The 21,539-nt window shown below is 45.8% G+C and overlaps 1 protein-coding gene across 8 annotated transcripts in view; it reads left to right on the top strand.

The window, feature by feature from the left end:
• Positions 1-21,539, top strand: part of NUMB (NUMB endocytic adaptor protein) — a 336,147-nt gene that overhangs the window by 242,714 nt on the left and 71,894 nt on the right. For all 8 annotated transcript variants that reach the window (XM_078659507.1, XM_078659504.1, XM_078659509.1 and 5 more), the window contains 2 exons: positions 1,408-1,548; positions 9,919-10,123. In XM_078659507.1, the coding sequence (XP_078515633.1) occupies positions 1,408-1,548; positions 9,919-10,123 (346 nt within the window). The remainder of the gene's footprint in view (positions 1-1,407; positions 1,549-9,918; positions 10,124-21,539) is intronic.

Here is a 21,539-nt window from a genome sequence, read left to right as displayed (position 1 = left end):
AACAGTGAGAGGTTTTCTGTTCCTTTCCTTGGGGTTGCAGATTTCAGACCTGGCTGGAATTCCTATCGTGCATCATAATTACAGCCCTTTAAACTACCTCAGTTGCATTCAAAACCAAGAGTGGTATAGGAATGATTTAACAGCTCAAAGAGCTTTCTTCTTTTGTTTTTACAATCGTTGATTTGCACCTGAAAGAAAGCTTGTTTGGACTTGTGCAGATTTACTTCTAAAGTATCTTGTATCCCAGAAACCTCTGGGAAAAGGGGTTGGTTTAAGTTCACCTGCACTTGGAAAGCTTACGTTGCGTTCAACCAGGTACCAGTAAGCTGACTTTTCAGTTTTTTCCTCTTCTGCTATTGAAGTGTAACTCATCATTGAAGCCTACACAGTGGGGCAACATAGGGAAAGTAAGAAAGGATGTTTTCTTTTTTAACTTAATTGTGCAGCAATACTTGTATCCAGATTTTCAGAGCTCACCTGTTAAAATTGTTGGTGTCACACAGCCAGGTCACTTTCTTTTTAGTTTTTGAAAGTTGGAGAGACTTCCCAAGGCAGCATGGCAGAAACAAAACCATGTGATGTGGTAGTGAGCTCTGATAAAGCCTACCAAACAACTTCTGAAAATTGTTTAGAAAGGTAAAGGTGGGCATTGTAAACTGATGAGATCCAAACCTCAGATGAAGAGTCCAGAAGGAGTCAAGGAGAAACCTAGGAAGGAGTCGGGAATCTATTTCTGTAAGTGAACTAGAACAGTATATACAGATAAGCTACCTGTCATGAGAGAGGATGAACTTTACCAATGCCCATTGGATGCATGGCTCAAAAAACACACATAGGATCCTCCCCAACCAATTTGAAAGAGAAGCACTCCATAAAAGCACCAACCATGCCCATTCAAGAGAAACTTGGCACACCAAAGGTGTTGTAAATAACAAATAAGGTCCTTTTGTTCTTTTTGATTTAATATCATCTGGGTTGCTATGTATCATTGTCCATAGTCTATGAAAGCCCAGAGTATGTTCAAATAACTCATAATTGTGCAAGGTTTGCCAAAATCAACATGCTCATCGTCTCCACATTATTAAGTTGCCCCTTGCGCAAGGTGGTGCAGTGTGCATGTAGTAATCACAGATACTACTTTTATTCGTAACATCCATCTGCCTTTCAGTAAGGAATGACAGGTAAAACATATCCAGTTTCCTACTCTAGTGCTGATTGTGAATTGCTTCCACTATTTAGTGTGATCCTTTCAATGGTTTTGTTGAATCTTAAGCCTAAAGCCATTCTCCCTGTTTTCTGTCTTCAACATTCATTATCTATATTGGCAGTTGTCCAGTGGTTTGTTGTTATTCCTGTAAATGCCTTTATCTTACTATGTTTCCTATTTTGTATTTTTTTTTTTGACAGGATCTTATCGTAGATCAGACAATCGAGAAAGTTTCTTTCTGCGCCCCAGATAGGAACTTTGATCGGGCTTTTTCTTATATCTGTCGGGATGGCACAACAAGACGCTGGATTTGCCATTGTTTTATGGCTGTTAAAGACACTGTGAGTATTATCATATTTAGTGAAAGTTAGTTTGAATGTGGTCAAGGAATGAGGTTCACAGCTTACATTCCTTCGATGTTGGTTCCTGGTCATTTGTTAATGTTTTTCTTTGTGGATGGCGCAGAGCCAATTTGCACAAGTGATAAATGGGCCCACATTCAAAGGCCAGTACACGACTGTTTGGCGAAAGCTCTTCAATAAAATATGGTTGGTGTGCATGGTTTTGTACCACTAAACTGACTGTACACGGTCTAATGCAATGGTACCAGAATATCGTCTGACAGGTGCATAGTCCCAAATATCATTTACAAAAATATTGCCCCTATGGAGTCAATAAAAGAAAATCTGCACCCAATAGGCAGATATATTTGTAAATGATATGAAGGAGGAACATATTTCTGTTGTACAGAGTTTCTGCATGTGATATTCTGACAAACAACCACCATCATGAAGTGGCAATCCTGTCAACTTGTTTAGAGAGATGCTTTAGAAAACCATTAACTCGACAAGGATAAGGGGTATTGTGGCAATGAATGGACATTGCCACAGTGGGTGAAAGAATCGGTAACACAGGACTATTTATAACTTTTTTGTAAGGCCTTTCGTAGGTTGTTGTTACTGTGTCTTCCATGAGCAGCTACCTTGTAGATTTAGGTTAGTCTTTCCTAAAAAGGAAAACGAGTGATAATTGAAGCGCATAACTATGGGCCTCATTTAGAGTGTCGAGGACGGGAACTCGGACAGATGTCCAGTCCACCTTCTAACAAATGACTTGCAATATAATGCACTTGTAATAAAGTGGACAACATGTCCATCACGTTTGTAACACCCCACTCACTGAAATATGTGCTATTCTCAGTTGGTCTGTATATGTAGGAGAGTTAGATTGTAGTGGGAGGTGGGCTACAGGATTTTGACAATTGTTCAGGTTCAGCCATCTAGTTTTACGTGATTGTTGTCTACCCTGCTCTGGGACCTCAGTTGTGTAGTGAGCCGTCCGGCCACTACTATATTATGTTGCACTTAACACCCTTGGGCCGGGCATGTTCTCGAGAAAATAAAAAAAAGGTGGGCAGTGCACTAGTTATCAAACTGTCTGGTGTTGCATCACTAGCTAAGACTGTGGTAGGACCCAAGAGCTAGTCCCACACCCTAGGGAACCCCCACCACATTGGCAACGAGGGGGGCGACCCTGTTGCGTGGTGCAACCCAACGGATGGTGGTTGAAAGGACTCAGCGCTGTGGGCTGCGTGGTGGAGCTTCTGGCAGTGGCGAGGCAGACGGTGCGGGTCGTTATCTGCGTGATCCGGGGTGCAGTGGGTGCCTGCAGTGAGGTAAGGCAGGAGCAGTGGCTGCAGTTGGCAGCACGAGGTGGCTCATGGGGTCTCACAGCAGGCTGCACTCAGCAAGAACATAGTGCTGGGGCAGGCCAGCTGGCAAAGGCCGCTACAGCCTGTGTGTGCATCCGGCGTCGGGCCGAATCCCGAGGTACAGCTGCAGCTAGTGGGCATGGCCATTAGCAGGCCGTAGCAAACACAGCACGAGTCATCCTATGCCCAGTGCAGGAGGCGGCTGGAACCGGCGAGGAGAACAGGCCGTGTGAGGCCTAGGGGAGTGAATGCGACGGTGCTGCCCCCTAGCAGCCTGTCTTCATGGGAAGGCACAGAAAAAAAACAGAAAGCACATGCTCAATTTAGAATAACAACTCAATATCCACTTACCCATGGCCACTCTGGAGGTGTGGTGAGGTTTGGGCCTACTGAAGAAAAGCAGGCTAGCACATGGGATATACAGTGGAGGTTGGAGGAGTGTGGTAGTCTGTTGTGCGGCTGCCTGTCAGGCTGCGACTATCTCAGAGAACAGCCATCTCCACGAAGGAGTAAGTCACCATGTCTGTGCAAGTGCAGGATGAGGTGGAGGTAGCACCCGAACACTGCTCGTATTCTAAGCTCGCAGCGCTACCTCCGTTCAGTCAACTCGCAGACCCTGTTACTGCGGTGCGAAGATGATGGAAATGGATTGGGCGGCTGGAAAACTACTTTCGCGCCTCACGAGAGACTGATGGGGGTGTCTAGCTGTCCTCAATGTTACATATGGAGGGAGATGAACTATATGATCTATTTCAGGACTTGCCTAACACAGGGGTTGTTAATAACTAGGATGTAGCAGTAAGTGCCGTCATTCCCAAATATATTTCCACCCTCTCCCTTCTAGCTCGCTTATATTCCCTACCTACCCATGCATTCTATCTCCTCTCCCATCACCCTCCTCAGTTTCCCGTTTCCTCTTTACTCCTCCCTTACCCCCCACCCCCTCTCTATCCCTGACCACCCAAGCTAGATCAACTATCCAATTCTGGCTATGGTCTAGCTGTACTCATTATTTTCATGTCCATGTATTTACTGATCTTTCCATTTTCTTGCACTTTCCCGTTTTGTACAAATGTTATATTTCATTTTGTCCCCCTCCCAAACCTTGTTAACTGCTGATACCCTTGGGTCTAGCCAGCGCTATATAAAACTGTTTATATAAATAAATAAATAAATAAATAAACAAGAATTTCGATCCCCAATTAAATCCTGACTACGAACACTTCAAATTAAGACAAGCCCATCAGCAAGAAGGATAAACTGTTGACATGTTCTTTGCAAAATTATGCAAGTTGCCAGTTTATGCACGGGGATTGACAAACCGTTTCAAATAGGAGCGCAGTTGATTCAGGGCTTTAAATCTTCTGACTTGAGGAAGCCCATATTAAGGCAGCCTGACGTATCATTTTGTTGACTTACTGATACTGGGCAGGTCGTGCAAATTAGCTGATGCGAGGGCCAGAGAGATGGACCACACATTAGCACGCCAAGCCTCGTCGTCTCCTCTGGTTGGCCTGGCCAACGTCAAAGAAGAAAGGGTGGAGGCCATCAGGAGGTGTACCGTAAGAGTGTGAGGAAGTGCCAGCACACGTCCTTGGGAGAAAGCTTGTGGTAACTGCGGAATGGACAGTCACCCACCAAGGGGCTGCCGGGCCATTGGAAAACCCTGTCTAGAGTGCAGAAAAATAGGATATTTTGTGAAAGCTTGTCAGAGTACGACTTATACATCCAATGCGAGAGGAAAGACCATGAGGTATGATCGTGTCAAGCAAGTCTCTGAGAAGGAGACGACACTGGATCAGCAAAAAGTCATGAGCCAACAAGTGTGCCTATTGGAAGAGGATGATGAAGAGGAAGAAGTATTCACCATATCTTTTACAGGACAAACATATCAGTAGAAATTGCCGCCCATGTGTAGAATTTACATTGGTGGGAGTCAAATAACAGCTCTCATAGACACTAGAGCATCTGTAAACATCCTTGATGCAGACACTATCACCAATTAGAGCCCCATCCCAAACTGATGGCCACCGAAGCAAAAATATTCACATATGGCAAAGTAACCTCGCAGACAAATTTCAAGTCACCCAAGACCACTCGGGCACACTGCTAGGCTGTCACACAACTGAAGACTTGGGACTGATGCTCTTCACACTCACTAATCGCATGCTTAAGAAATTATGTCAGAATTCCCTGCACAGTTCTAGGGTCTCGGATGCCTGAAAGACGTCAAGGTGAAACTGCACATTGACCGATTGGTAAAGCTTGGGGCTCTACAACACAGATGTGTACCATTTCATCTGCGACCCCTTGTAGAGGCAGAGGTGTGGAGTAGCTGGAAAAGGCAGGGTAATTGAAAAAGTGTCGGCCTACCCCATAGGTATATCCGTTGGCGATTGCTCTCAAACCAGAGCAGCCTGGAGGCATTGGGCTGTGTGTGGACACGCATTTACCAAATGAAGCAATACGCAGAGAAAGGCACATTTCTCCCACGATTGATAAAATCGTAACCGACATCAATGGGGCACCATGGTTTTCAAACGTAGACCTCAACAGGGCTACTACCAGCTCATGTTGGACGAATCAAGTCAATACAAAAAAACCTTCTCAACACATGTGAGTTTGAGGCGATTCAAGCGGCTTAGATTTGGGGTGTCCTGGCAATGGAGGTATTCCAGAATTCAATAAGAGAGGCCTGTCTAGACTAGTGGGAATCATAAACGTCAGTGATGATTTTCCTAATAATCTCACAGAATTTGGAGGAGCATCATGTGTGGTTGAGACCGACCATGCAGAGGCTTGCAAAGCAAAGACTAACACGACATAAAGGCAAGTGCGCCTTCTACACCAATGAGGTGGAGTTCTTCGGGTAAAAGTTCTCCCACGAGGGGCTGCAAGTGGATACGGCGCAAGTAAAGGCCATCAGGGCGGCTGCCATTCCCCAGAGCCCTAGGGAGATGCGGAGCTTCTTGGGGATGGCTAACTACTGTGGGAGGTTCATTCCTCCTCTGGCAACCATCTCGGAACCTCTGACGACCCTCACGAAGAAGGACACTCCCTGCATTGGTCAAGTGAAGCATCTCAGGCATTTCAGGAGGTGAAGGGAGCGCTGTTGAAAGGAGCCATGGTGGCTTACTTCAGCCCAGGGAGACCCATGGAACTCATTGTGGATGCCAGCTCTGTAGAACTAGGAGCAGTGCTCCTGCAGCAAAACACTCAAAGAGAATGGGTACCCATTGCCTATGCAAGTCGTGCACTTTCAGTGGTAGAGACCAGGTATGTGCAAAGCGAACAAGAGGCCCTTGCTATTCGGTGGGCCTGCCATCACTTCAACATATACCTGTGTGAGCACATGTTCTAAGTGATCAGACCATAAACCGTTGGTGCCACCATTTGGAGAGACGGCATGGAAAGGGCCTCCACAGATCGAACGGTGGGCGGTACAACTTCAGTAGTATGACTTTGAGGTGACTTACCGTCCAGGAGTCAATACCCCGCCGATTATCTGTCACGTCACCCTCTGGCAGCAGACCCCGAACACAGCAAGAGATTGACCATGGGGTAGAGGGTTTCGTAAGATTGGTCACTGCAATATAGTGTTCATGAGCACAGTCCCTTGAAGTGATCGTAGAAGTCACCAAGGAGGATGAGTGTCTCTGTAAAGTGATGGAAGCTCTGAGGGAGCATCGATGGAGTAATTTTCTGGAAGGAGTAGGCCACATGATGGATGAGGAAAGCGAGGCCAGAACAAGCCTATGGAGATGTCGGGATGAGCTCAGTGAAAGCCTGGTAGGTCTGGTGCTATGAAGCCAACAAATTGTGATACCCAAGTCTCTAGATGTGGACTGTTGAGTGCGCTCATCATGGTCATCAGGACTTGGCAAAAACAAAATTGAGGTTGAGGGCTAAGGTGTGGTTCCCAGGTGTGGACAGAATGGTTGAAGACTTGGTACACGAGTGCCACTCCTGTCTAGTTACCGGAGGAGAGCCCCCAACGATGCTTGTAATTATGGAAAGTCCCAGCACCGAATCATGGTCATCCATCGATATGGACTTCGGAAGCTTCCCTTATGGTTGCTTAACATTAGTCACTATGACAGTAACTTCAAGTTTCCGGCCGTGGAACTAGTCCGCTCCACTGCTTTTGAGTGTCATGCCAGTGCTGGACAAGATTTCTGCCATGTTAGGGTTGCCGGATGAGATCAGGAATTTAGAGACTACCTTCATCACCTAAATATCAGACACGGACAAGTGACCCCCCCCACCCTTCCCCCAGTGACCTCAAGCCAATGGGGAGGTCAAAAGATTCATGAGAACATGCAACAAGGCACTCCGGATTGGTGTTGATCAAGGTGTAGAGATGGAAGGATGCCTTCATCAGTTTTTAAGGGCATACAGACAAACGCTGCATAACGCCACAGGTTGTTCGCTGTGTGAGCTTATTATGAGGAAGCTCTACGTGATCTAGTTCTGGTGAGTGCCAAGTGGATACCGGGAGTGTTAGATAGTACAGCTGCGCAGGCCAAGAGGAAAAGTAACAATGGAATGGCTAGCCGGAGGAGGAATCCTCATGAGTCGGAAATCCGCCAAGGAGACCAAGTGGTAATCAAGGACAGACACCATGAGTGGAAATTTAGAATGCCATTTGAGCGGGAGCCATGGGACGTGGTCGACGTGAAAGGAACTATGATCACTACGAAAAGAGGTGAGCACGTGATATCCAGGATAGCTTCCTGGTTAAAAAAAAAAATATACACAAACTCAAAATTCTGGGAATTGAGCAGAGGATCAGATATTTTCAATTGAGCCAAGTGTTGGTGATGAAGAGCTGGTGATGCTCAGCCAACGGGCAGATGTTGTTAATGAGGATTCTCCAGAGGAAGCCGAAGCAAGCCTTCTCATTCTTTGACTCAGCATGGTTAGTACTGGGGGAATGCCTGCGACCCAGAGAGGATATCTATTCCAGCTAAGAGTAAATCCCAGACCCAGCCAGAGGCTGAAAGACTTCGTATGCTGAGGGACAAGGACTATGCTGAAACTGTTCCTTGATGTTCTGTCTTTGTTGTGGTTATTCAGGGCTGGACTGGCCGTTACGGGCACCGGGCAATCCCCCGGTGCGCCGCAAGGGTGGGGGCCGGTTTTGGGCCCAGGGGGCCGTTTTTGTCACAGCTGCAAAAGCGGCCCTGTAACAAAATCGGCCAAAAACCGGCCCGACAAAGAGCTCGGTCGCACCCCCACGGGGCTGGCCGAGCACTTTGCCAGGGCCGGTTTTGGTTCTCAGTCCGGCCCTGTGGTTATTCCACTATTATTGTTAGCATTGTTATTAAAGGTCATGAGGGAAGTAATGAGCCATCCGGCCACTACTATAATATGTTATACTTTACACCCTAATAAAGGTGCAGACACTGCTCGTGGTCACTGCACGTAACTATCCAACTGCGTCTTGTGTCACGTCCTTAGCTAAGACTGTGATAGGCCCGAGAGAGATCTCCACACCTTATGGAACCCCCACTACAAGTTTTAACCTTTTTAGACCTTTCCTGAATGGAATGGATTGTGTGGTGCAATAACACCACTTCCTCAAATGTGTAGTTGCCTCTCTTGAAATAAATGAATGAAAGTACTAAATTCATATACAGTAAATTACATTCTTTTTTTCTGTATAATCCATTGTATTCTAGGACTTAAGCTCAGTGCAGTTGAACCAGAAGTATTGTGTTAAATAAAGGCTCAGATTTGGAACATGGTGTTCTAGATGACATGGAGTCATCGGCCATCTTTGTTCGGCGACGTGTTGCAGAACAGTGTAGCAGATTGCAATTCTGCAAATAACTCAGACCCTTTTTTCAGTGCTTTCTCTCCCAACAAGAGTCTCTTCCTAGCTGAAAGCAGAGCCTAAAGCAGTGGCCCTTTCCACTTTTTGATGTTATTGAGAGAAGGAGCCACAGAGCAGCCTGTTCAGTGCATGTGAAAGTAATTGGCTAGTGTTGCAGCTGAGATGTGCTGTGCAGTTTAAAACCAGTGAAAGCGCACAATGTTCCATTGTTACCATGTGCATTGTCTGTATTTATGTGGTTAAAGATCGACATTAAGTCAAAGTTTGTTTTCTTTCAATGATTCTCGAGTTTGTCATTCATGACTGCCCGTCCAATCGGTGAGCGGTTTGACAGTACAGGAAATTAAAGAAAAGAAACAAAATCGTGTTCCTTATATCAAATAACTAAATAAATAAAGCTGAAATGGCTGCAGATGTGACATATTTGTTTTTACAAAGTTTGTTTTCTGATGCCTGCAATGCTGTATTATGTATGGAAGCTTATAGCACTCCCCACAACCGGTCAGGCTTCGTGTTGTGATGCTGCATGTATACGTTAAATAAATGTTGACATTATTTTGCTGCAGCTATATTTTTTCGTAGAATAAATATGGATAAATGTAGGAGGAAATGTAAGCAAAATAAATAGCATACAACCAGGGCCATAGTTAGTCTCTAATGATAAATATTTTATTTTGACTGTGAATCACAGCTCCAGATGCTTCCCTTAGTGCTTATATTAAAGATAGGGCACTGGGCATGATCCGAGGCATGGGGTGGGCGTTGTATTTGGGTCTTTTTAAACAGTAAGTGGATTTGGGTTGAAATCAGCCCAGAACTACGATCCGTTGTTGTATTTGAAAGGTGTCCCTTTTGTTGATGTCCTTTAAGCTTAAATATCTATAATTAAAATGAGGATTTGTAGAAGTCAAACAGTCCCTCTCTACGATTCCTTGCTTCAAATGTTAACACTAATTTTTCGAATTCCCTCTCGGCCCCCTAATTTAAGTTTCTTAAAGGTGGATTACTTTGAAGAAGGTAAAAGCACTTTCAGTACAGGTGTGTGTCCACTGATCTTGGTGACTCTTGGCTTGCCTCAGAAGAGATGGCTGAGGGAAGGCAACAGTCCATATCCGTTTGCCACGGTGCTGCTTCCTCAAAAATAAATTGTGGTTTCCCTTTTAGGGAGAAAGATTGAGCCATGCAGTCGGCTGTGCCTTTGCTGCGTGTTTGGAGCGGAAACAAAAAAGAGAAAAGGAGTGTGGTGTCACCGCCACCTTTGACGCCAGCAGAACCACGTTCACAAGGGAGGGGTCCTTCAGGGTGACCACCGCGACGGAGCAAGCAGAGCGGGAGGAAGTGATGAGGCAAATTCAGGATGCTAAGAAAGGTAACCAAGCTATGCTACTGGCCAGTGTGTCCACATTTGTTTGATCGGTTGTTTTAAAAGTTTGCATTTTGTTGCTCAAACGCTTATTCATGATTTTTTAACAATGCAGCAAGAGATGTATAAATCCCAATGCAGCTGTTATGCACTGAAATGCAGGTTCATAATGTGCACAGGAAATTAATAGTAAAGCATACGAAATGGTGATGGATGGACTACTTGAATTAATCTCCGCCAATGGTAATTACTCAGGGCTGCATCCCAGTCCATTATTATTTTGTACATCATGCCACCTCAGTTTGGACCCAGCCATATACAAATTAGTCTGGACTCTGCCCCGGTGGAAACAGCCCTGCCGGAACTGCCAAACGAGGTCCTTCCTGAACTGGAACACAAGCAACCCAGGATCGGTTTCACCCTAGTTAGTGCTCATCAGCCTGGTGTAGCTTGGGTCCAGTGGCACATTGTGTACTGGTTGCACGAGCTGGACTGTTTCTGTTGGTGCAGGGTCAATACTGATTTGCATACGGCCGGGTCCAAACTGAGGTGGCATGGTGTGCAAAATAACGATAGACTGGGATGCGGCCCAAGTAATTACCAGTGGCGGAGATTAATTTAAGCATTTCATTCCATCACCTTTTGGAATACTTTAGTGCGCGGCCATAAGAGGGACGGTTGTGCCCAGACGTGGGTCCCGTGCACATGAGTGATTACCAGTGGCTGAGATTAACTCAAGAATTCCACCCATGACTTTTTTGTATACTTTACAAAATTAATATCTTCATGTTTCTTCTGTCAAATTGGCAGTGAAATTATAGAATTTGTCACATTTCTTGATCTCTACTGTAGGTTTGCAAATGTTTTGAAGAAAGGAGAGCAGTTTCCAGTTTTTGATGATACTAAAGCTATGCTTTCAGGGGAAATATCTATTTCTTGAGAGAAAACGGCATCATTCTTAAAACTGGCTTCAGAATAAACCGGGTACACTGAAGAACTATGGACTGTGTTTAATTTGAGCTGGTGCTTGGCACCTGCACTTAATTGTCAAAACAGCACTTATGACATTGTGCCACAAGGTGGCAATGTTTCTTTAATTTAGAGATGTCATTTAGAATGACCACAACAGTTGCTTCTTAATATAATATACATTAAAAATAACTGGTACCGGCCGCCCAAACCATTTTGTAATAGCTTTGGGGGCCTGGAATACTCCGAATTGTTATACTTGTAGGGGTTTGATAGTTAGTAGTTGTCTTGGGTAGCGCTGGCTGGAGCAATGGATGGTGGTGGTGCAAGCTGCATATGCCTCCCAAAGAGTGCCCTGGTGTAGGAAGGTGGATATCTGACTATGTTTACCCCCAACTTTTTGCCTGGTGTTTAGCTGGTTTTCGACTCAGTTGGCCTGGGATCCTGCTATTCAGGACCCCAGGCATCTGCTCTCTCTGTTAAAATGGACTCCATGTACTCTAGGTACTTACCAATTGGAACCTGGATCACCTTGTGAGCCCCTGTACAGTGTAACCTAGGTACCCAGGGCATAGGTGCATCCAAGGCCTACCAGGGGCTGCAGCACGTATTGTGCCACCCCTGGCCTGGCATTACTATTTGACACAACTGGCTGATCAATCAGCTGGGGCAAGGTGGTGTAATCACCCTTTGCTGTAGATATAGTATACCTGTATCTAACCCCAAAATGGACACATAGATTCCTAGAAGTCACTCCTATAGCAGGCCTTATCAATCCTGAAGGCAGAGTGCTTGGAATTATGTGAGATGGTGCTCTAGCATGAGCTGAGCCTGTCTGCAGCTTTCGGAACCATGTCCTTATAGCTGTTCCATGATAACGCTATACCATATACTCTTAAGTGCATTATAATCCTCGCGGTTATTGCTAACTCTGGCATAGAATTATCAAAACATGTCGAGTAAGGTGTCATACGAATTGGAATACTACCCCCTCGCCAGTTCTGGCGACGGGGGTAGCATTCCACCCTTTTAGAGGGACACGACATGTATGTAACTGAGAACCCCGGTTAAAGTTAACCCGAGCCTTAGCATCACAAAATGGATGCTGCCACCACAGACACGAGTCTGACCTCCTGCTGCTGGGAGTCCTTCCAGCAACGGAGGCCTGGACAAAGGGTTTCCTGCCTTGGGAGGTGCTAGCACCACCCCAGACAGGATTTTGTGTATTGAGGTAGGACAGGCTGAAAGGAATGAGACATGCCTGGGGCACACAAGGTGTCCCTGTGCATACCCCGGTTCAAACCAGTTGCTGGGGCACTCCAGCCCCAGCTCTGGCGCGAAACCGGACAAAGGATAGGGGGTGTAACCACCCCCCTTCCTGGTCCCACCCATAGGAGGGACCTAGTCATAGTACAACCCCCTTTAGCAGGATAAAGGTAGGAGCTGGTCCCATTCCAGATTAGATTATCCTGAACAACTCTACAAAGAAGAAACTCTGGACTTCGACGTTCTGCTCCACAGAAGACTGACGAATCTCCCTTGTGGGCAAGGAGTGTCCACCCTGCAACTGCAGGCACCATCAAGCGTCCTAGCGGTTCACTTTGTCGTCCTTCCTGCCGGAACCAGACCTCCGAGCCCGACGAGACCCGGACTTCCAGACCTCTCTGACCTCTACCCACATCTGCAGCACAGCTGAGATCCGTGGGTGCGACAAGACATGTGGGACCGGCCATCTTGGAGAAACTGCACTTCGCTTCCAGCACGACTTCTGAGGCATCCTCGAGTAAGTGCTTTGGGATTGAGAAGGCCCAGCCCCGAGCAGCTCCTGCACAGAAGATCCGCCCTCCAGCATCCACGAGATCTGCGTGGGGCCCTTTTGCTTGATTGCTGCTCGACGCGTTGTCTGGTCACTCGCCGGCTGGCTAGTGACCTCCTAGACGACGATCCACGAAATCTACACCGCAGGTCTGGTTGCTCCAGACTGGCCCTTGCTTCCCTGCAAAGGAGAAGCACCCCAGACCCTCCTGGTCCGCACCAGACGCCTTTTCCACTCACCGCGCGGGTTGCCTTTGCCAAGGCCTGTTGACGCTGAATCCGGAACAGACACCGCCGACAGCGAGAGCCTGCGTGGGACAGCTCGTGCCTCCATCCTGGTCGTCGAAGACACATCCTGGTCCACGTGGCTGCAGAGTCGAGCGTCCACTCTTCACCTGATCGCGACAACAGCATCTGGTTCCTTCCTGGTTCCACACCGGTCACTGGCTAGTGACTTTGAACATTGTCCCCTCTGCTTTCAGGTCTTCATCTTCCTCGATCCACCCTTGGATCGCTCCGGACATCTTCCTCCTGGTCGCCTGCAGCATCTTTCTTCAAGGATCCATTGACTTCAACGCGGAAACCCGACACACTTTCACACCTATGCACCCGCAGCCCGTGGGTGAGGTAACGAGAGCATTTCGGTGCTCATAGGTAGATTGACTCTCCTAGTGTCCAGGTATCCTGTCGTTTTAGTCGTAACTAGTAGGAACTGTCTTGTTCGAGGCATATGGGCTGCAGATGGTACATTTATGAATAGATCGCCATCTGGTGTTGGGCTCGGATGATTGCACTTTGTTTTTCTTCTGGAGAAGTCTTTGTCGTCATAGGTGACTCCTCCTCTCGGTGTTAGTGCGCATGGGCATCGGCTCCATCCTTAGATTGTTTTTTTCCGCCATCGGGTTCGGATGAGGATCGAAGCGCTCCGGACCGACTTCAACAAAGAAGGTTATAACCGGCGCGTATTCCTTTCCAAATCGACGGTATCGTTATCGAACGCGACTGCACCCCATACCGACGCGATTCGAAGGACGACGACTACGAGAAACTCGACGTAGTCCAGCCCGGGGTCCATGGAAAGGACTCCATTCAAAAAATGTCCAACGTGTGGTGCTAAGTTCCCACACAAGGACCTACACGAAGTGTGCAACCTCTGTTTGTCCCCTGAACACGAATCCAGGGACTGTGAGGCCTGTGCAGCATTCTCGTCAAAGTCGACGATTAGAAACCGTCGAGCCCGAAGACACGAGGTATCGAGAATGCAGTCACAAGCAATCCCGGAGCTGTTCGAGGACCAGCAACCAGAAGAGGAGGAAGAAGAGGCCGACGAGGCGGGGTCAGAAGCGGACGAGTCCGACGTCGAGGAATTCGACGTCCAACAAACCGTGAGTGACGACGTCCCTTTACCGAAAAACAAACCCCGCACGGTGTCGACCCCGCCCTCGAGCCCGGTCAGACAACCGAAAAAAGTTTCCAACGCCCCGCCTTCGAGCCCGGCAACGAAACAGAAACCGAAACACTCGGTCCCCCATCATAGTGGTTCCGGTTCCGATAAACCAACCACATCGACACCGAAGCACCAAGTAAAGGAAAGCTCGAAGTCGAAGCAGTCCATGTCGACACCGAAGCACGCTTCGGCGCCGAAAACACCCTCGACACAAGGGACATCTTCGATACCGAAGAAGTCGGATCCGAACAAAACTTCGGCACCGAAAACACAAATGGACATTTCAAAGAAAAGACACCTTTCGGAACCGAAAACTGCGGTACCGACACAGGAACACGGAACGGATCCTAAACAAAAGACTTTGTTTATTGACCCAAAGACTGGCAAGGTAGTCACAGAGCTACCTAAAAAGAGGAAACATGAACATTTGGACGACAAGGCTCATCCAAAGAAGAGAACAATGGGGACGAATACAACTCCTCCCCCTTCTCCCAAACCTCACACACCATCTCCGCCTATTCCTCACAATAGGCCAGATATTCCTCCCACACGTCCATCTACACCTACAACAGATGGAGAAAGTGACACAGGGGAGGGGGGACACCCTGGGGATGATGAGGACACAATCCCAGAGGAGGCAGACCCATGGGAGGAGTATAATGTGGGATCAGGTAATGATACCGACCTTGAGTCATATCCCTCAAAACCTTCACCTCCTGATGACAATACTGGGTTTGCACAACTCATTACTAGAGCAGCAACATTTCATAAGGTAGACCTACATACAGAACCTCTAGTACAGGACTTCTTATTAGAGACACTACCTACTGCACAAAGAACATCAGGAACACTACCAATGCTAAAAGGCCTTCTCAGTCACACATCAGAGATATTCAAAGACCCAGTGAGGGCTAGGGTATTGAACCCAAGAATTGATAAAAAATATAGGGCAGCTCCAAAAGACCCAATATACATTAAGGGACAAATTCCTCTAGACTCACTAGTGGTCACAAACGCTCGCAAGAGAGCAAACTCTTTATCTACGGGAGAAGCGCCACCTCCTGACAAGGAGTCTAAACTAATAGATGCCTCTGGCAAGAGAGTAGCATCTCAAGCGGCAAACAGTTGGCGCATAGCTAATACGCAAGCACTACTTACAAGGTATGACAGAGCGCATTATGATGAGTTAGAAACACTCATCAAACATCTCCCTAAAGAACATCAAAAGAGAGCTGATCAACTTATACAAGAAGGGAAGTTAATTACTAACACTTCAATAAAGTGCGCCCTAGACGCGGCAGAAACTGCGGCAAGGTCGACAAATACAAGCATCATGCTAAGGAGACATGCATGGCTCAGAGTGTCAGGATTCAAACAAGAGGTACAAACCTCGTTACTTAATCAACCTTTTGATGGGAAAACACTTTTTGGCACAGGGACAGATGAGGCCCTAGAAAAAATGAAAAAAGATACAGAAACGGCTAAATCAATGGGAGCATTGCAGCAGCCGACACAAAGAGGTTCCTTTCGTAGATCCACCTATAGAGGAGGATCCAAAAGTACAGGTACAAACCAACAGCAAACCTCTTTTACACCTACATCACCCAGAGGTAATTCTAGAGGTGGATACAGGGGTAACAACAACAAGGGTAGAGGTCGCGGAAATAACAACAACCGCAACTCTCCAACCCCAAAACAGTGACTTCATAGAGCTTCCCCCAGATCATATAACACCGGTAGGGGGACGTCTATCACAGTTCCTACCTGTCTGGGAAAACATCACATCAGACAAGTGGGTAAGACAAATTATCCAACATGGTTATTGCCTAGAACTTACAGCTACCCCACCAAACATCCCCCCCAAACAGCGTCCAATGAAACAAGATCACCTGACACTGTTAAAACAGGAAGTAATATCACTGCTAGAAAAGCATGCCATAGAGAAGGTTCCACAGCACCAACAGGGAACAGGAGTATACTCACTATACTTCCTAATCCCCAAAAAGGACGGGTCTCTAAGGCCAATACTGGACCTAAGACCTCTCAACGCATACATAAATTCGGAACATTTCCACATGGTCACGCTCCAACAAGTACTTCCTTTACTGAAGAAAGGGGACTTTCTTTCTACACTGGATCTAAAAGACGCTTACTTTCATATCCCTATTCACAAAGCCCACAGGAAATACCTCAGGTTTGTGGTAGAAGGACAACACTATCAGTTCAAAGTCCTCCCATTTGGTGTCACGACGGCACCAAGAGTGTTCACAAAATGCCTGGCAGTGGTAGCAGCTCACCTAAGAAGACAACAAATTCATGTCTTCCCATACTTGGACGACTGGCTAATAAAAGCCAGGTCGCAAGAGGAGTGTCTGCAACACACACAAAAGACAATTCAGCTACTACACCAGCTAGGGTTCACGGTGAACTACACAAAGTCACACCTACAACCAAACAAAGTTCAACAATATCTGGGGGCTACCATAGACACAGAAAAAGCCAAAGTGTACCCCAATGCAATAAGAGTCCAAGCAATGCTTACAATCATTCAGAGATTTCAGCCACAACACTCACTAACAGCAAGAGTGTTCATGCAGCTACTAGGCATGATGTCATCCTGCATACTGCTAATACCATATGCAAAACTACAAATGCGTCCGCTACAAGAATGCTTAGCGACACAGTGGAATCAGGCTCAAGGACAGATTACGGATCTGGTGTTGGTAGACGACCGCACACACCGCTCTCTGAAGTGGTGGAACAGAACAAACATTACCAAGGGGCGGTCGTTCCTAGAGCCAATTCCACAGGTGACAATAACAGCAGACGCATCGCTCACCGGATGGGGAGCACATATGGACAAATACACAGTACAAGGAAGGTGGAGTGTGCAGGAAAAAACACTGCACATCAACTATCTAGAACTACTGGCAGTGTTTCTAGCATTGAAAGCCTTTCAGATACATGTTATCCACAAAGAAGTCCTGATCAGAACAGACAACATGACAGCCATGTATTATATTCAAAAACAGGGGGGGACGCACTCTCTCCAATTATCCAGACTGGCACAGGAGATTTGGAGATGGGCCATTCCTCAAAACATCTATCTGTTAGCCGAACACCTACCAGGAGTTCAAAACCAGATAGCAGACATCTTAAGCAGACAGTCGGAACAAATACACGAATGGGAACTGCACCAACAAATACTGCAGCCATTCTTCCAAAGATGGGGACAACCAGAGATAGACCTATTTGCCACTCATCAGAACGCAAAATGCCAAAGCTTCGCGTCCAGGTACCCACATCACCTGTCGCAGGGCAATGCGTTATGGATAAATTGGTCCAACAAATTTGCATACGCTTTTCCCCCTCTCCCACTAATCCCATTAGTGGTCAGGAAACTGCAACAACATTCAATGACAATGATACTAGTAGCACCCACGTGGGCAAGACAGCCGTGGTTCACCACGCTCCTGCAACTCTCACAAGTGCCACATCAAAAGCTACGAATTCTACCCATGCACCTTACACAGAACCATGGAGAGATAATGCACCCAGATCCAACTCAATTGAACTTAGCGATCTGGCTCCTGAAATCATAGAATTTGGGTACTTAGATCTCCCCCCAAATTGCATGGAAATAATTAAACAAGCGAGACGTCCAACCACCAGAGCATGCTATGCAGCTAAGTGGAAGAGGTTTGCTATACACTGCACTAATAACAATATCAACCCTCTAGACGTATCAACAAGGGAGATTATTTGCTACTTGTTACACTTACAGCAATGTAATCTAGCGTACACATCTATCAGAGTACATCTAGCAGCTATAGCAGCATACCTACAAAACAGGCAGCGCATATCACTGTTCAGAGTACCAGCGATAAAAGCATTCATGGAAGGTCTTAAAAGAGTAATTCCACCAAGATTACCACCTACCCCAGTCTGGAACCTCAACGTAGTACTCACCAGACTAATGGGGCCACCCTTCGAACCTATGCATAGGTGCGAAATACAATTCCTTACATGGAAGGTGGCATTCCTTATAGCCATTACCTCACTCAGAAGAGTAAGCGAGTTACAGGCATTAACAATACAAGAACCATTCCTACAGATACACCAGAATAAAGTGGTTCTTAGAACAAACCCAAGGTTCTTGCCTAAAGTAATTTCAGCATTCCACATCAATCAGCCAGTGGAATTACCAGTCTTCTTTCCAAAGCCACAGACGGTGGCAGAAAGGGCTCTACATACACTAGATGTTAAAAGAGTCATTTCATACTACATAGAAAGAACACAAGGTTTCAGGAAAACTAAACAACTATTTGTAGCATTTTCCCCAACACATAAGGGCAATCCTATCTCTAAAGCAGGCATCGCAAGATGGATTGTAAGATGCATACAAATATGTTACATTAAAGCAAAGAGAACATTAACTGTTCCTCCTAGAGCTCATTCCACAAGAAAACTAGGAGCATCTATGGCATTCTTAGGGAACATTCCCCTAGATGACATATGTAGAGCAGCAACTTGGTCTACACCACATACATTCACAAAGCACTACTGTGTTGATGTACAGGCTGCACAACAAGCCAGAGTGGGCCAAGCTGTATTAAAAACTCTATTTCAGACAGTTGCGACAGACACTGGTGACCACCGCTAGGGAGGTAACTGCTGTACAATCTATTCATAAATGTACCATCTGCAGCCCATATGCCTCGAACGGAATATGCTACTTACCAGTATGCATCTGTTCTTGGCATAGAGGGCTGCAGAGTGGTACATGCCCTCCCTGCCTCCCCGGAAACCTGTGTCTGTCCCAACATTATCTTATTTAGATACATTTACATGGGCATATCTTTATGTACTACACTACACTACTCCATCTAACCCTACTATGGCAAAACAATCTAAGGATGGAGCCGATGCCCATGCGCACTAACACCGAGAGGAGGAGTCACCTATGACGACAAAGACTTCTCCAGAAGAAAAACAAAGTGCAATCATCCGAGCCCAACACCAGATGGCGATCTATTCATAAATGTACCACTCTGCAGCCCTCTATGCCAAGAACAGATGCATACTGGTAAGTAGCATATTCCTTACTTACCTTTTCGTAATTTGTTCTGCCCATTGACTTTGTTCCGCATCCCGCTTGTGAGTTCACACTCTGCACACGCGTCCCGTGGGCCTCCTGCCCCTTACCTAAGGTCAGGGTAGTGTAGTCCCAGCGATCCTACAGCCTCTGGGCATCCTCATTTCCTAAATCGTTCTATTTAACCCATTTACTTAGTATATGGTTTGACGTGCCCCTAGGCACCATTAGAATTTGTGCGACTTACTGTATTTTTCTCAAGAGTATTGTTATGTGCTTAGCCCTCTGATCTCATTAAGAGTTCAGAGGTGTTTGTTAATAATAAATATATTGTTTATTTTCATAACAACCTGTGTGGTGTCCTTTCATCTGGTATTCAAGGGGTTATATGTGGTAAAACAGCTGGCTTCACATGCCAAAAGAGTTTAGCCTAAGACTGCTTTGTCCATGCTACCATTAGGATAGCTGGTCTATAAGGTTGACTTACAACCAATCACCATAAGGGTTGTTTGGACTGATACAAGGTGATCACTAGAACTAGTGAGTATCATATATCAGGCCAACTTCTCACACATGGCACTTATTTTCTGTTTTTAACAAATGAAATACTGACTATGGGATGTTGCATAAGCGTGCCAGGCACATCACTGTAACCAATAGACATTTTTGAGCAGTCATTCAACTACAAGTAAAGGACCGATTGGTTAACCTTTTGAAGGATAGATCAAGTTGTGTTTAAAAACACAACCCTGCAGTTACGCCTTGTGCTACGTAATGGTACCGTACCACCTTTAAATTCCCACACTCTAGAATGTTGTGACCTGCATACAGGATAGTTGTACACCTTATACTAGAGGAATTTTAAGTGATTTGGTTATTTTCCGAAGAAAATATTTGTATGAAAAAGCAGCATCTTAAGTTTTATTCTGTAAATTCCATGCAAATTTAAAAGACTGTCTGCTTCAAAAACTGCATAATACATTTTCTTTCATAGATCGTCTTTTCTCTTTCTTTTGAAATTGCCATTGTATGACTCCAAGATGTTCCACTGTACCAGAATGCTAAACCGTGTCAGGACAGTTTATTTTTCACTGTATGTAATGAAGTTCCCAAACAGTGGCCTGTTTCTTCTTTGTTTTTGGGTAAAGTGTTTAATTATTGAGTATTTTATTGCTTCATTAAACATTTCTTTTTGTTATGTTAGGGATATGTCGCCCAAAAATGGCATCATGTCAATGTGAGCAATACTGGTACATGCCATGAGAAGGAGGAGAACAATTATGATTGTTGACAAGTCAAGTTTAATGTTTTTTTTTCTCCTGGATAGAGGAAAGCTAATCTCCAAGCTATTTGAAATAGGCATGTTAAAACATTTTCTTGGAGCAAAGAAGAAGAAAGTGCCACTGTCACCTCTACCGAGTGTTATTCTTGGGACTGTGAGCAGGGAGGCATCTGATAAACGAAGATTACATCTAGGTCTAGGATGATAGTAGACAAGTGTCCTCATCAAATACCTGGGACTCTTCCATTCAGGGTCCTGTGTACCCAATATGTGGATTTAAGCATAATACGCATACAAACAGGAAGCCAGTGAGTTGACCTTTGAGGGTGTGTTGTGTGTGCTCTTTTGGGTAGATTAAGGACCAACATGGATTATGCATTGTGAACCACTTGCTGCTGGGGCACTCAGCCAGCTGAACCTCCTTAACACAAGCATCTTTCTATAGTCTAGCGTGGATACGTTCAAGGTTTGAATGACTATTTTACTGTCTTTAATTGGAGGAACCTTAAACTTTGTACAGCATTTTCAAAATAGAATATCATGTCCCAGCTACTTTGTACACTTGGATGGCCATTATTAACTCAGTCAACTATGGTTGCAAAATTCCTGGCATAAGAACTGGAATCGGGGGAGCCACTAGTTCTGAGTCTCCATTCATTGCACCAAAGATGTCTGTTTGCCAAACAGAAACATCTGACTCTTGAATGAATTTAATGGAAGGCAATTGGAGTGCATTCAATTGGCCACTGCCCTCCTACATGCTCTAAAGTTGGCTTGAATGACAGTCATATTGTCAGATAGTTTCAATGATCCA

Source organism: Lissotriton helveticus, chromosome 9 (genome assembly GCF_964261635.1).
Source record: "Lissotriton helveticus chromosome 9, aLisHel1.1, whole genome shotgun sequence".
In the NCBI taxonomy this organism is placed as follows: domain Eukaryota; kingdom Metazoa; phylum Chordata; class Amphibia; order Caudata; family Salamandridae; genus Lissotriton; species Lissotriton helveticus.
This window is presented reverse-complemented; position numbering and strand designations above follow the sequence as displayed.